This window comes from Akebia trifoliata, chromosome 11 (assembly GCF_017979445.1).
Source record: "Akebia trifoliata isolate Shusen 1 chromosome 11, ASM1797944v1, whole genome shotgun sequence".
Classification (NCBI taxonomy): domain Eukaryota; kingdom Viridiplantae; phylum Streptophyta; class Magnoliopsida; order Ranunculales; family Lardizabalaceae; genus Akebia; species Akebia trifoliata.
In genome coordinates, this window is record NC_141385.1 from 12,018,195 (window position 1) to 12,034,057 (window position 15,863).

Consider the following 15,863-nt stretch of genomic DNA (forward strand, 5'->3'; position numbering starts at 1 on the left):
AGACAGGAGTACTGCTGCACTGATTCAACTGTGCATTTGTGTTGAACAAGAAAAATTCTACTGCCACCCAATTTTTACTTACGTACTTGCAAATAAAACAGATCATCCAAGTTCCTAGATATGGTTTTAATACTCTCTTGGACTGAGATAACTCAGTCACCGTCTAAAGGGAACTAGGGAAGATGGTCAATGTGAATCAGGTGACTCATCCCAAATCTAAATTGGTGTCCAATATTTGCGAAGTTTAGAAATTCAACCGAGTCAACTGGGTTTTGTGCTTTTGATATAAATGATTAGTTTGTTTTTATTTTATTTTATTGATATAAATGTTTTCTGTCTGTAAAATATAAATTTTGTTATTGAGCATCTACCAATATCAGATGAGATACCCGGTTTTACAGCCTGATCCTGGATGTAGATGGGTCATTCTTCATTTTGGACGATGAGATTCTTTTTGTTTTAGACATTCCTTTTCCAGGGACCTTGCCAAAGAGTGAGCTCAACTATTCTCAACATGGTCTTGCCCATCATCAGGTTAAAGGTCTGGATTTGATGTATCAGCATTCCAGAGGTCAAAAATAAAAAAACACCCAAAGTTAACATAGTATAAAGCCTTCAATACTAACATAGAAAACCATTCCAATCTTAGTAGATGAAATGAAGGTCCTTTCCTAAACTATCCCTGCGATCAAATCAACGAGTTTAATCACTCTTATCAAACATAATATTATCAAACTGACAAATAGGATCTGAAGAACAACATTAATAGGACATGGCATGTTGAAGTGAAAATTTACGATAAAGCACTGGTGGTCTTGATAAAGCAATCGGTATTCGGTTGAATAAAAAGTTAAATGCTAACTACAACATCACACAGTAGCAATAACTCAGTTGTGGGATCACTAATGAATATTAGTGTAATAGATCCATTCAACACTGATTTTTGGGTAACATAACTTCTGACGAAAAAATGCTACAGGTTTCAACTTAACCCTGCAACTAAACCACTCTTGGGTGGCAAGAACTCACTTGTGAGATCACTAATGAATATTAGTGTAACAGATCCATTCAACACCGATTTTTGGGTAACATAACTTCTGACGAAAAAATGCTAAAGGTTTCAACTTAACCCAGCAACTAAACCACTCTTCCATATTTTCTTCGGCTGAGAGACTTGTTTGAAAGCATTACAAGTTGTGTTTGATGGGTAGGTACCCGCCCCTCTTTCATTTCTTCCTCTTGAACCTTGAAGAGTAAAACATAGGCCCTGCAGATTAACTTGAGAGTTCCAATCAAAACAATGAAGGGACTTTGCAATAGAAAAGGAAAAAATAATGAGGTTTAAGATGATTTTTCGATCATTTTATGCACAAAGATAAGAAAATTTGATCGCTATGGTTGTTATAGAGTACTCTTAGAATCAGCTTGTTTGGAGGCAGGCATTCTCTATTCCGTTGTTGACATTACAGGAAATTACTGCATGCTGGAAAAATAAGAAAGGAACCATTGGTTTGTCTACTTATTACAGTTGAAACTTCAATCTACAATAGAAGTCTAGTAAATTTTTAGAGTCATAAGAAACTACCATAATTAGATCAGGCCTTGACGTTGCAGATCAGTGTACGTCTTCTTGTTGTAGATGTTGCCTTCTTTATCTTCGTACTCTTCTTCAAGGTCTGGCCGCCACTTGTTCACTCCTTGGCGTTCTTGTATCCTTTCCCACAACACCTTTGCTTCCTGCATGGTGGAAAAAATATCGCATCTTAAGACTATCCTTTCCCAATTGTTCAGCTTTGTATATTCTCTTCTTTTTTTAATAGAAAAAATGCTTTGGTGACTTCCAACGACAGTGTTCAACATTGCGCTGATGTGGAGGTGTGCTCAGAGCCATAGACATTTTCCCTTGAGATACAAGTGAAAAACATCTATGGTTCTGAGCACAACTCCACATCAGCTCGGTGTCCAATGCCGTGCACTGTGCAGTCACTCTAGCATTGTTCTTTTTTATAATACAATACAATCTTGCTACTATCGGAAAATGAAGAAGGGAAGGAAAAAACGTATATGGCATGTAGGACTCTTGTATACTAACCATTTATGCACTATTGCATCAACTATATGACATGGATAATTTGGGGCAAATGGATTGTGTAAAGACCTAATTAGCCAGTAAAAGCAACAGCTTTACAAAAAAAAAAAAAATCAGAATATCTATATAATAAAAAACAACTATAGGGCCCACTTTTTTTAGGGACAAACTTCCATCCAACTAGGATAAACATTCTATCCAAACTTTCTTATCTTTCCTCTACACCCCTCTAACTTTACTATATTTCCTTTTTAACCCACTTTATTGTTTTTCATCTTTTATCCTTTAACCTCAAAAAAAATTAATAATACCCCCAACTTTACTTTTTTCCACTATTACCCTCTTAATCTCAAAGAGGATGCATGTGCCATAGGCACGGGCAAACTCTAGTATATCTATATAATAAAACACAACTGTCGGGCCCACTTTTATGGGGGACAAACTTCCATGTAGTTAGGATAAACAGCACTTCCAACCACAGTTTTTGTGAGGTCCCTTTTATTGTCTTTCCTTTTCACTCCCTCTAACTTTACTATATTTCCTCTTTTACTCTTTCAACCCACTTTATTATTTTTCATCTTTTACCCCTTAACCTCAACTTTTTTTTATAATACCCCTAATTTTTTTTTCCACTTTTACCCCCTTAATGCCAAAGAGGATGCCCATGCCTTTGTTCTTGACCACCTCTAACTTTACTATATTTCCTCTTTTACTCTTTTAACCCACTTTACAGTCTTTCTTCTTTTACCCCTTAGCCTCAATTTTTTTAATTATAAACCTTGAACTTTTTGTATTCTGTTTTTACCCCCTTAATTCCAAAGAGGATGCTCATGCTGTAGGCACATGCGAACTCTAGTAATTAAAAAAGAGGGATTCTTCCTTGGTTGACTCAAAAGAATATTGTTTCTAAGATACCCTCCATAGAGTCATGCCACATACTCAGTTTGACCAAACCAACAACCAATAATCTCCATTCACAGATATCTCCAAGGCCAAGGATCAGCTAAAAAGCAACAGCCTTCAAATTTCAGAATTTAAGTAAATATGATGGATTTCCCCCAGTTTCACGAAGGAGACAAGCTAGGAAGATGGTTAGGGCATCTCTAGCTTTGCTACATCGAGTTGAACGTTGGGCAGTCAAGAAGTATCATGTTAATAAATTAAGCATAGCAGAGATGAGGTGGTTGAGATGGATAAGTGGAACGACTAGGAATGCTAAAACAAGAAAAAATATCTACGAAAGAATGTAGGAAGAGCTCCAAACAGAAATAAACTAATAGAAAATCGGCTGAGATGGTATGGGCATTCAAGGAAAGCCGATTACAGCCCAAGTTACAAGAAATCTTCCAAGTTGAAGGTCCTATGGCTCGAGAAAAGACCCAAAAAACATGGATGGAGGTAGTGAAAGCAGATCCAAACTCTAATAACAGATGAATTGGCTTTGGTCAGTGGAATGAAAAAGCAGGATTTATTTAGCTGCCCCCAAATCTTTCGGGCAAGTGCTACAAAGAAATATTGCTTCCAAGATACCCTCCATACAGCCAGGTCACACTCGGTTGGTCGAACCAAAAACTGATGATCCCCACTCAGAGATATCTCCAAGTCCAACGATCAGCTTAATCAGATAATTATTATGATCCAACAGTTTAATATTTTTCTGACCATTGTGGGACTGCTTGCTGCTGATGATATTTTTTTCAGGCTTGCTCTCAATACAGAGATTGCCGGACCCACTAATAAAGAAGAAATCAGATGATCCTAATCATTGATTAAGCTGATTTTTGACCAGACGGACATTTTAGGCGGGGTGATGAATTGGTTTATGGGCTGAGAGCACAAAAATAGTAAAAGAACACACCCTATCGACATACAAAGCCACTTGAGAAAAGTTTTCATGTCAGAGGTCATTAGCTTCCCCATTAAGTAAAGTTTAGTTTACAAAAAATTGAGAGAAAGGCATACCTCAATCGAAGTAATTTCATTGAAGTTCTTGGTGTTGGGAATTCCAAGGCAACGCATTCCATGCTGATGACGCCACTCCTTGAAGTGCCGTTCGAAAGCCCTGCGCCCCCAGTAACTGTGGTTCCCGCATATCTCACACTTGAATTCCTAAATCGAAAAAAAAAAAAAAACAGAACCCAGACTTTAAAGAACTTCATTAATCTAAAATAGTTGTTATCATATATTCACCAGTAACTCATAAACTCAACATTTATCTTCCACTCATTTTTCCATGCATACAAAAACATTTACTTGCATATCTTCTATACTCATACTTAAATATAAATGAGAAACTGAATACAGAATTTAAGTAAATATGAATAATTAAAAAGAATATATATAATAAAAAAAAGATTTAACTTTATCTAATAAGTTGACAAGAAATTAAAAAGAAGTAAAATATCAATTCATAAAAACAAAAATAAAAATAGAAAAATTACAATAGATCATTGAAACATGCATAATCAGTTGAGGTGGAGCCAATACCCAGCATAAAAAAAATAAAAAACTTCAAGAAGCCCCTTCAATTGAGAAAAAAAAAAAACCTGGCCAAGACCATGCAGCTTATATAACCAGTAGGGAATGGGTTTGCCATCCCATCCCATCGGCAATTTGAGAGGATTATAAATCTGCTGGTCGTCTTCATCACTTTCAGTATCAGCTTGTATCTCTTCCTGCATGAATTTAAATAAGCAAGTAGATGTTATGGGCAATAAAATTAACAGTGAAAAGAATGCTACACCAAGAATATAAATCAAACAGGGTGTATTTCAAAAGTGAATCAGAATTATGAATGAATAGGGTACAGGAGAAAAGTAAGCAAATATCTATATTTACGAGGATTACCTCATAAATATGTCTCAATATACTAGTGGGCTAGGACATACATACACAAAGGGGAACGACACCCAAAACAATGAGTTCGAGAATAGGGATCCAGACTATTGGCACATCTATTAACCCACTGTACAGCTGTCTATATTTCACATAAAAGCCAAGCCCCGGAGTCAGACATTTCTTTAAAAAAAAAAAATGTCTTATTGTAATCCTTTGTTTCTTTCCTTCTCCTTTTGTGAAGCAGCCATAAAAAAGAATAGGGTATTCAGCTTCCAAGCGCATTCTATGGAGTCTCCTGCCTTTCGCCATATGTTGGGGCATTTGGAAGGAAAGGAATAGACACATTTTTTAGGATAAAGTACTTCCAATCCACGACCTTATCATTTCAGTCTTGGTTCTGCTATTTTATTGGGGAAAGATGTTTGAAGAGTTGAGGGGGGTGTTAACGATAAAAAATAAAAAGGAGTTTAGGGGGGTGTTTTTCAAGGATTTTCTTGTAAGATGGCCCAAGGTTTGTAAGTTGTTAGTTTAAGGTCCTTGTTTTTCTGTACTTTTGGATGGTCACCTCGACCTCCTTTTTCTATAATAAATTTTTGCTTATCACAAAAAAAAAAAAAAAAAAAAAAAAAAGAAGAAGAAGAAGAAAGCAGCCCATTAACAAATCCAAAATAAAATTCCAAAATGTTAATTTTAACAATTTATCAAAAATTCCCTATAAGAAAGTTTCTAATATGATATAAACTAAAAGTGATAACAGATTGCTCATACTGATACAATCCACCTCAAGCATAGCATCTTCTGCAATCATGAAGATACAAGATTCTGGATAAATGTAAATAGCATCCTAATATAACTACATCATGGTTGTATAATAGTACAGACCTCGTCAATGCTTTTTTGGGACTGTGCTGTCCAATAGCTTTGTCGGAAAAGGAAAAAAGATGAAAAAAATGGGGGGAAAGGCCAAACAGTCCATCAGGTTGCATACAGTGTCGTCAACTACGATCGCAAATGCCATTTCCAAACTATATTTCGCATACGCTACCATTGCATATATAAAAGTATGCTATCTGCACAATATGCAATGGCATATTGTAGTATGGGATGGCATACTTTTCAGACACAGATTTCCTTCTTTTTTTAAGCATAAACTCATTTTTCTCTTATAAATATCCCACTTCTACCCCCATACTCCTTTTACAACATCTCTTCTACCTTCAAATCTCTTTCTTACCCTCACAAAGCCTCCAACTATTAAATCTCATTACATTTTCTAATAGATTCTCACATAATTATAAATATTCTCTAATCTCTACTCTACATTATTACTCTCAAAGTTCAAGTCTCAACTTAAGTCACTCTCAAGACTCAAAAGAAAAAAAGAAAAGTGCTCAAGAATCAAGATTTGAACATTTTCTGCATTTTTTCCTCTCTTTTTTTTCTTCCTTGCAACATATGCGAAATAGCATATGTGAAAAGCAGGTGCTGATCACATATGCTCTTTAACAACATTGGTTGCATATTCACATTTTATCCTATCCAATCATTGTTTAAGGGATCGGCAGATCCATGAGTCAGATTGGATCTGAACTCGGAAAGTTATAAAATAAAATAAAAAAGTGTGTTGGCCAAGAATTAAGTGACTCAAGTCTGACTCAGCTTTTAACTCGGGCAAATGACTTGAATGGGCTTTAACTTGGTCTGACTATGACTCAACTCAGACTTTATTTGGCATTTGCCTTGCTAAACTGAGGCTTTGAGCATTCAAAAAATCACTGGATTTCTTATTAACCAGATGGTGCAAAGAATGATACATGAGTATAGGATATGGTTGGGATCGGGTGGATGGGCCAAGTAGACACACGATTGACGCCAAACAATCAGGTCATAAAACCTGATCCCTAAAACCACAAATCTAACGGTAGTCACAATTAATGTCAAATTAAATGAAACTCATTGGTAGATTTCAAGTTTCTCATAGTTTACCATATCCACGGAGGTAACATAGTTAAGAATTAAGTTCTACAATGGGGTTATGTTCAATTATTATTATAATTTTTCTGATAGAAAAAGATGAATTTATAAATCAAAAGGAAGAGGCCCAAGAAGACCACCAATTACAGGAAGCTGGAAGCCCTCTGGCAGGAGCAGTAAACATCGCAAACAATCTAATCTCCAAACGAACCGCCTCCCATCTAAAAAACAAAATCCTCAAAAGCAACAACTTTGAAAAATCCTAAAAAAAAATCCTTCCAAATTCATTAAATGCTCCTTTAAAAAAAATTCTACTACTCTTTTCCTTCCAAATTCCCTAACAAGCAACTAAAGAGACCAGGTACCAAAAGATCCTCCGCTCAGAGCTATAGACATTGGTCCTCCAACAAGACAAGGATGAAATCAGAGAAACTTGAGAACACCAAGACATATGGAAAAGAGACAATAGCAGTAAAGTCCTAAATTTTTTTGGGTGCCAATCATGGTCTAGAATTTGCAGATCCTACCTGATTCAGTTCCTAAATTCTAACATAACGTCTTCTAGTGTTGCTCAGCACAGAAGTTGCACCGCTTCCCCTCATAACTAATAACAGCAATTTTTAATGTTCTGATAAGTAATTTTTGTTAATTACAGCTGAGCTAAGGCATCTTTTGTGAATTGGGATTGTGCATTTTCCCAAGAGTGCTACCTATCTTTGATTGAGAGTTGTTATATTTTATCTGTTTACAAAATTTATTGTCAGACCATTGTGGAAAGCAATAAACTACGCTTATCACCTTGATTGGACATAATAAGTGAATCCAATCAAAGCAACTTATGGTACCAATTTGAGAGGTCGCTCATATATTGGATGGTCCAGCTTCTGGTGGTTCCAACCAACTACAACTGCACTATCAACACAATAATAGAACCCTTAAATGAGATAGCAAGTGAATGTAACATCACCTCTTCACGTTCTGCTTCCATTTCCTCATATGTCAAGGCCTGTTTCTTCTCGACATTTTCTTTGGTTTGCATGATTGTCTGCACATGCCAGAAAAATGTCAACACGTTTGCAGACTTTGTCAATGCTCAGAAAAATCTAAAAAATGTGAGCAAACTTTTTCATTTGCATGCGTTTACAAACATGTGTACTTGTGTACACAAAGAGTTCCACTAAAATAAACAATGCACACGCACCTCATTTAGCAATTCACACAGTCGTATCATCTTGGCCTCCATCAGGGCAATTTCTTTTGAGTTAACAGTCTGCTGTGACACTGCAGTGGCACCATTTTGTTCTGTACCACGCGAGCCTTTGGCAAAATGTTTTCTGTCCAGTTGCTCCAGAGGTGTGTCCTGCATAGAATAAATAAATAAAACTTTAGGCATACAGCATACAACATGAAAACATGGATTTTCAATATCAAGCTTCGAAGGAAAACTAAGAAAGAATATAGACAGTGTAATCGTACAAGGACCAAAAAAAGGCCACCCCACTTTCAGAAACTTCGCTAAATTTTGTAAATATATGAAACTGCATTCAATCAATAACCATACTCAATCGTACAACACTAAACATAGTTAAACAATATAGTAGGGTGACACCAGTTTTTTTTTTCCTTTGATTCGGGATGCAAGATTCCATGTGTTGCAAAATAATCCTTTATTCTGGTCCTGTTGAGAAATTGTTTCTTGGCAGTTTCATCTATTACTATATTGTGGAAAGCAGTTGAGCAGTTATGGTGGGTCTACATCAGGTGTCAGCCTTGGTTATGTCTTTTGTATTTGTTATTGACTTGCATTGAGCAAGAAGTTATTGATGGATTAGTTGCTCATATTCCAGGAGAGGTCTCTTGATGTGTATCATTTGTTGGTAATGAGGCATCTGTTGAAGAGACAAAAGAGGGAGTAAATGTAAAATAAGAGCAATGGAGGGGTAAGCCGGAAACCAGGCGTTTTAAGATAAATTAACTAACACAAATAGACGTGGTCAAATTTTAGTAAGGGGAACAGAATGGGATAATCCAGTACTCAAAGATTTTTTTACCTTTTGAATTGATAATAAAGGTAGGCATTAGTAAACATCCATGGCTGAAAGATTATATTGGCCAATTCCATTATCTACATTAACTTCTAACAAAGGAGAGATTGAAGAGGATCTTTCCCATACAACTAGAGGTTGGGAGCTAAAGTAAATACACACATTTAGAGTGGTGTGTGACCTATATGTAACAACCAAATTAAAGGGGACATAAGAGAACAATAAGACTAAGCGTGCTTTATGGAACAAAATGTTTGACAACCAAGAAACTAAAATGATAAACTGTGTAACAAAGTTGAGATGGATGAGTAGACATTGTAGAAGAATTGGAAACAAGTGCATCTAAGGAGGTAGTTAAATGAGGGACAGATCAACTATGAATAGATCTTACTTGTACCGACAATGTAATGAATTCAATGAACACTAAAAACTAAGATTCCTAGACTCTGGGATATTTTTAGATAATGTAAAAAACATGAACATTTTTATATAAATAAGGATAATAGTGAATTATATGATGTGACAAATTATGCTATGCATCATATACCAAGAGACAAGAATAAATACATGCAATGTTTTTTTTTGATAAGTATAATATATTGCAAAGAGAAGAACCGAGAACAAGGAGGCCGAGAAAGCCTCAAAAGAACAACAAGGAAAGAAGAAACAAAAACACTAATTACATAACGAGTCCCATCTAAAAATAAAATCATCAAAAGAAGTCCCAGTGAACTCTATGTTTTGCTTAGACCATAGGTATAGTAAACCCAAGATCTCTAAAAAACCTGCATGAGAGCTTCTGATCTTGTTGTTAAACACCCTGTTATTTCTTTCAATCCAAATCCCCCAAGCAATAGCCGAAGGAAGCATATTCCACAGGTAACGTTTTCTGGTGTGGAAGACTTTACTGGTCCATTCATCCAACAAGGAAGAAAACTTACGAGGAAGAACCCAATTAATACGAAATAAACCAAGGAAATATGACCAAATTTGATAGGAAAATGAACAATGAATTAAAATATGGTCAACCGATTCCCCTTCCAACAAGCAAAGGGGGCAACAGTTGGGAGTGATCCAACCCCGAACAATTAAGTTATCCATCGTAAGAATTCTACCAAGGGAAGCCAACCAAACAAAGAAGGAGATTTTTGAGGGCACTGACCTTGACCAAATAATAGAACCTGGGATGGCCCGCTCAACAAGAGGAGTGAGCTGGTTATAGAATGACTTTACGGAGAATCTCGAATCCTTCGCTTTAGTCCATTCCCACCTATCCTGATCGCTTTCATTGAGGTGACATGTATGCAGGAGATCAAGGAAAGATGTAACCTCAGTTAACTCCCAATCATTAAAATTTCTTCTGAACCCCAAATCCCAAGTAGGACCGGACTCGTTGCGAACCAAACACTGTTGAATTGAATGGTTCTTCTTAATAGAACAAGTGTATAAGGATGGGAATTGAGTCGCCAGAGACAAAGAGCCGCACCAATTATCTTCCCAAAATCTGATTCTGTCCCCTATGCCTGCTTTGAATCTAATCCCTTGCTCAAAATCCTTGCTAACTTTCAAAATCCCTTTCCAAACACTACATCCATACGAGACTTTAGACTCACCGCTGTACCAACCTAGACTCCTGTCCCCATATTTAGCTTTAATCACCTTCCTCCACAGACTACCCCTCTCCTCACCAAACTCCCAAAGCCACTTACCTAGAAGCGCTTTGTTGGTTAATCTAAGACCCCTAATGCCCAAACCCCCGTTCTTCTTGGGCATGCAAATCGTCTTCCATCTAACCAAATGATACTTCTTCTTACCAATCTTATCATTCCAAAGAAAGTTCCTCATGAGCCTTTCCAATCTAACTTCGACGGACCTCGGGAGTGTGAATAGAGAAAGAAAGTAAACTGGAATACTCGTTAAGGTGCTTTTTATCAAGGTCACTTTCCCTCCTTTCGACAAATAATTAGCCTTCCACGTACTCAACCTTCTTTCCAACCTCTCAATCACGTCATCCCAAATTTTAGAACTATTGTAAGGTGCTCCCAACGGTAAGCCCAAGTAGGTAGTGGGCAAGGTATCATACTCACAACCAAGAGTAGTGGCCAGCAAATGAATATCTTCTACCTCCCCTACTCCAAACAGTTTGCTTTTTTGCAAGTTAGTATGTAATCCTGACATAGCCTCGAAACAGCACAGCAACACACGGAGCACCCTCACTTGGTCCCTAGAATGCTCCAAAAACACTAAGGTATCATCGGCAAATTGAAGGTGAGAGATCAACGGTCCTTCATTCACCCTGAACCCCGAAAGCTTACCTAAATCAACCGCTCTTCTAAACAACCTCCCTAAAGCTTCAGCAACAATAAGAAACAAAAACGGAGATAACGGATCCCCTTGTCTCAAGCCTCTTGACCCTCTAAAAAAACCAGCTGGGCTCCCGTTGACTAGAATCGAGTACGAAACCGTTGTAACACATTTCATAATCCAACTTATCCACCTCAACCCAAAACCCATCCTCCTCATCATATATTCTAAGAACTCCCAGCTCACATGGTCATAAGCCTTCTGTAAATCAATTTTTCCTATCAACCCCTTTTCCTTATTTTTGATCCTAGAATCTAGACACTCATTGGCCATCAAACACCATCTAAAATTTGTCTACCCTTGATAAAAGCTCCTTGCTCATCCCCTATAAGACTTGGGAGGACTATTTTCAACCGCATCGCTAGCACTTTGGATATGATCTTATACACCGATCCCACCAAACTAATGGGTCTGAAGTCTCCTAGCTTATCCGCCCCGGCTCTCTTAGGGATCAAGGCCACGAATGTGCTATTAAGACTATAATCCAGTCGATTCCTCTCTTGCAATTCCTTGATGACTTCCATGAGGTCTCTCGAGACGATGTCCCAACAATGTTTGAAGAACTCCATATTAAAACCATCCGGACCCGGAGACTTATCCCCACTCATTGAAAAAAGAACTGATCTAACCTCCTCCTCCCCTATTTGTCTTTCCAACCACTCCCTATCCTCTTGATTCAAAGAATTAAAGTCTAGATTGTCCGGCCTCGGTCTCAAGGGTTCCTTTTCCTTGTAAAGATCTTTGTAGAAACTCACCACCCCTTCCCTAATTTTCTCTTCTCCTACCACCATGGTTTCATTGATGTAGATTTGCCCAAGCTGATTACTTCTTCTATGGAAATTGGCAATTTTGTGAAAGAACTTTGTGTTGTTATCCCCTTCTTTCAACCATTTGACCCTCGACTTTTGTTTCCAACTTATCTCCTCCATGAGCGCCACTCTTTGAAATTCTAATTTCAACTCCATTCTTTTACTCCTTTCCTCCAAATTTAGATTCCGTTCTTCCTCCTTCTTATCCCAGATATCGATGTTTGTCAAAATCTCTCTTTTTTTCCCTTCAATTCTCCCTAAAACCTCTTTGTTCCACACCTTTAACTTATCCTTCAAGAATTTGAGCTTCTTCTTGAACACACTGCCCGGCTTTCCTATGGTCGAACACTCATTCCACCACTTCCTAACTAGATCTAAAAAGTTGGGTTGAACCAGCCACATATTTTCAAATCTAAAGGGAAGAGGGTACTGTCTAGGGTGGCCTGCCTCCAAAAAAATGGGCGTGTGGTCAGAGACAGGGCTAGGACTAGCCGAATGAATCACATTTTGAAACTTTTCCTCCCAAGCATTATCAACCAGAAACCTGTCTAATCTGGACATCCTAGAGTTGCCTTGGTTGTTGGACCACGTGAATCGTCTTCCCAGGAGGGGAAAATCCATTAAGCGATGTCTTCCTATAAAGTCATTAAAGTTTCTCATCCCCTTAGATATGTTCGATCCCCTATTCTTCTCATGAGTAAATCTGGTGACATTAAAATCCCCACCCAAGACCCAAGGTTTATCCCAATAACCTGCAACATCTTCAAGTTCCTCCCAAAATTGAGTTCGCTCCTTACTTATGGTTGGGCCATAAATCCCAGTAAACACCCATTGGAACTCCTCATCCCTTTTACTGCACATAATAGAAATCGAGAAGGCCCCTACTAGATTGTCTGTCACTTGGATCAAATCTTTGTTCCACATCATAATAACCCCACCGGCTGAACCTAACGCCGGAAGGGCTATCCACTCAATGTTCTTCCCCCAAATTTCCTTAATGATCCTATCATCACAATAAGCCAATTTCGATTCCTGCAACGTAACAATGAGTGGATTATTACTTCTAATAAAAGCTTTCACTGCTGCCCTTTTTCTCCTATCACCCAGTCCTCTAACATTCCAAGAAAGAACTTTGAACGACATTAAAAACCTATAGAAAGCCCAGAACTGACAAGACCAATCTACCTTATATCCAACCTATCCATCGCCTTCTCCGCTCTATGTCTAATTAAACTCCTAGTCATTTCCAAGGGAGCTACCACCACTAACTCATTGTTCTCCCCATCCCTATAACTTCGGATTTCCTGAGTGCTCGCAACTTCTACTTCCTCATTTTTCTCCTCTAGTCCATACACTTCATTGATACGTTTAAGTTCCTCTTCCAAACTAGTAGTATCTCTTAGATCCCCTACGGCCACCCTCAAAATTAGTGAAGAGTCTCTATCCTCTGTTTCTTGGACTATACCAAAGTCCTCTGCTAAATTCAGAGCTTCTCTAACTAGCCATTCCACTGTCTCCAATTCTGTCCTCACTATCTCAACCTCGCGATCTTCCATTGTCCGCTCCCCTGTATCTCTGTGAGCCCGATTTCCACCCTTATACATCCCTGTTCTGTTAACAACATCCAATTCCACTGATTTCTGGGCAGAAGTAAATGAAACCAAAGCTAACTGACTGCCATCTTTCCTGTTCTCCCTTCTACCTTCCCCCTCTCGGATAAGCTCGAAGGACTGCCGGGAATCGATAAATGCTGAAGGAAGTCGAGACCTGTAAAATGAAGAAACACCACGTGGACCATACAACGGAGTATCCAAAGAAATAAACCATGACGCAGTTACATGAGAACTATAGCCAGGTTGGCCAGAAAACTCACAAGAGAGCAGGAAGAATACCTGAGAAAGATAGAAGGGATCAGTTAGGATTTCTACCATTAATGTACCCGTGTTTCTGTCTTCTTTCGTACTACTGCTTAAGGTTTCTGCACATTCCAATCTAACTGGGTGTCGCCAGAGTCCAGCTCGAAGTCTCTCCCATATCCTTGACACCGCAACTACATGGTACTCGGTTTTATCCTTTTCTACTTTATTCTGCCTCGACAGTACTGATTTCGTCTCGACCTCTCGAACCTGTCTGTTCAAATCTGTTTGTAACTTCAACCGTGAGGTCGAGGCCTCTATGAAAGCACCTTCTAAAGCCCCACTCTCTTGCTGCGCCCCCCCTTTAATCTTCCCAGACTCAAACTCTTCGTCAGCATCCCCCACATCTTGTTCGGACACGCTTATCGGCAAGCACCGCAGTTGGTTAATAGTTCTCTGCCGGAAAAGATCATCGTATTCTTCTAACTGACAATCGGTATGAGCTGCAACGATACATCTCTCCACTTGCATCTCCACTCCTCGATCTCCAGCACCCACTCTTACCTTGCTCACAAGACTTGGTGTATCGTTGACTTTAGAGTCCCTCGATATTTCTTGGTCCATCGTGATGACTACGTTTTGCTCGATTGGGAATGAAGGAGAGAAAGTTCTCGTTCGATTTCCTTTCATCGCCTGCTCCCTGTCGAGTTCATTCTTCCTCTCTTCAGGACGCTTTAACCCTCCATGGCCTTTTCTCACTTTCAGCCCCTTCCTACCAGCAATTGGGCTGATGCGTTTCTTGGGCTTTTTAATTCTGATTTTGTTTTTTGGTTTCTTAAAAGGCCCTGGGTTGGTCTCTGAATCTACTACTTTCAAGGCCCCAAACTCACTAACTGGGCCTTCATTATCCAGCCCAATAATTCCTGTATAACAAGACTGAACATCTCCAGCCCCATTCGCATTACCGTGGGCTTCTAACCCTTTAGAGCCTGATCCACAGTCATTGGGCTGTCTCGGCTCCACCAGCCCATTGGATCCTCGAGGCTCCATCATCCCATTTACTCGCAGCCACCTAGTGTATGCTAGGTTTCTAGCTGCTCTCCCTAATAAATGCAGCGTACGAGATTTTGGCATAATCCGTCCACGTGGCTTCTTGAGGAGATCCCATTTGACACGTGTTCCTAAAAAGGGACGAAATTTGAATCTTGGATTATTACCTACGCCACCTCCATTAGGATTTGATATTGCCTGGCCTGAGTCACTATGACCAGGTATCATCTTCTCCAACAGGCTTACTTCTCCTTCTGGCCGAATAAACCCCTTAGCCACCTGGGTACTTTCCTCCTCATAGCTACTGCTCTCTCCATGAATCCTACTTTTCAGTTCCATTAAGGACTCCTGCCCTTTACCTGCCTCATCTAGCACCTCCACCCCTAGTTTGTAATGAAAGCCGTCGAACCATAGGTGCAAACCTCTATGCATCTTCCATGGTGAACATCTGACTCGAAGCTTCACCCTGTCTAATTCTGTACAAGATGTGGAGCTTGGATCCACCTCAAGAAGACCACCCAGTTGGGAACCTATTTTCCGGAATACTTGGTTGATCCATAAATGGAACGGTAGACCACTAATGCCCACCCAAGTACCCTCCTCGTTCCATGCTGGCTTTAAGATGTTGCAATCCGCAAACCAAGGTCGCAATCTAAAGGATACATTATCCATCGAGATTGTCCTCTTCAACTGAACTCTTAGAAATTCTTCTCTATTACCCACCATCAAGATCCGAGTACAAGGTTCCCATGCTAACAGTTTGATTTTGGATGATTGAGGCATGACTTTCTTCATATCCGACAAGAACTCTTCCCAATCCGCCTCCAAAGAACTTGAG

The 15,863-nt window shown here is 38.9% G+C and overlaps 1 protein-coding gene across 3 annotated transcripts in view; it reads right to left on the reverse strand.

The window, feature by feature from the left end:
• Nucleotides 1–301: 301 nt before the first annotated feature.
• ATO (splicing factor-like protein) overlaps nucleotides 302–15,863 on the reverse strand; it is a 41,657-nt gene continuing 26,095 nt past the window's right edge. Inside the window, exons 8-14 of one of the 3 annotated variants that reach the window (XR_015182479.1) lie at nucleotides 8,103–8,261; nucleotides 7,869–7,946; nucleotides 4,636–4,764; nucleotides 4,052–4,198; nucleotides 1,586–1,737; nucleotides 1,413–1,483; nucleotides 302–1,267 (exon numbers count right to left, since the gene is read on the reverse strand). Coding sequence is in view for 2 of the 3 variants with exons in the window: in XM_086457218.1 (XP_086313344.1) it covers nucleotides 1,591–1,737; nucleotides 4,052–4,198; nucleotides 4,636–4,764; nucleotides 7,869–7,946; nucleotides 8,103–8,261 (660 nt within the window). In the remaining variant the exon portion in view is untranslated. Of the gene's footprint in view, nucleotides 1,484–1,585; nucleotides 1,738–4,051; nucleotides 4,199–4,635; nucleotides 4,765–7,868; nucleotides 7,947–8,102; nucleotides 8,262–15,863 lie in introns of all 3 variants that reach the window. The other 2 variants (XM_086457218.1, XM_086457217.1) reach the window with 2 other exon arrangements.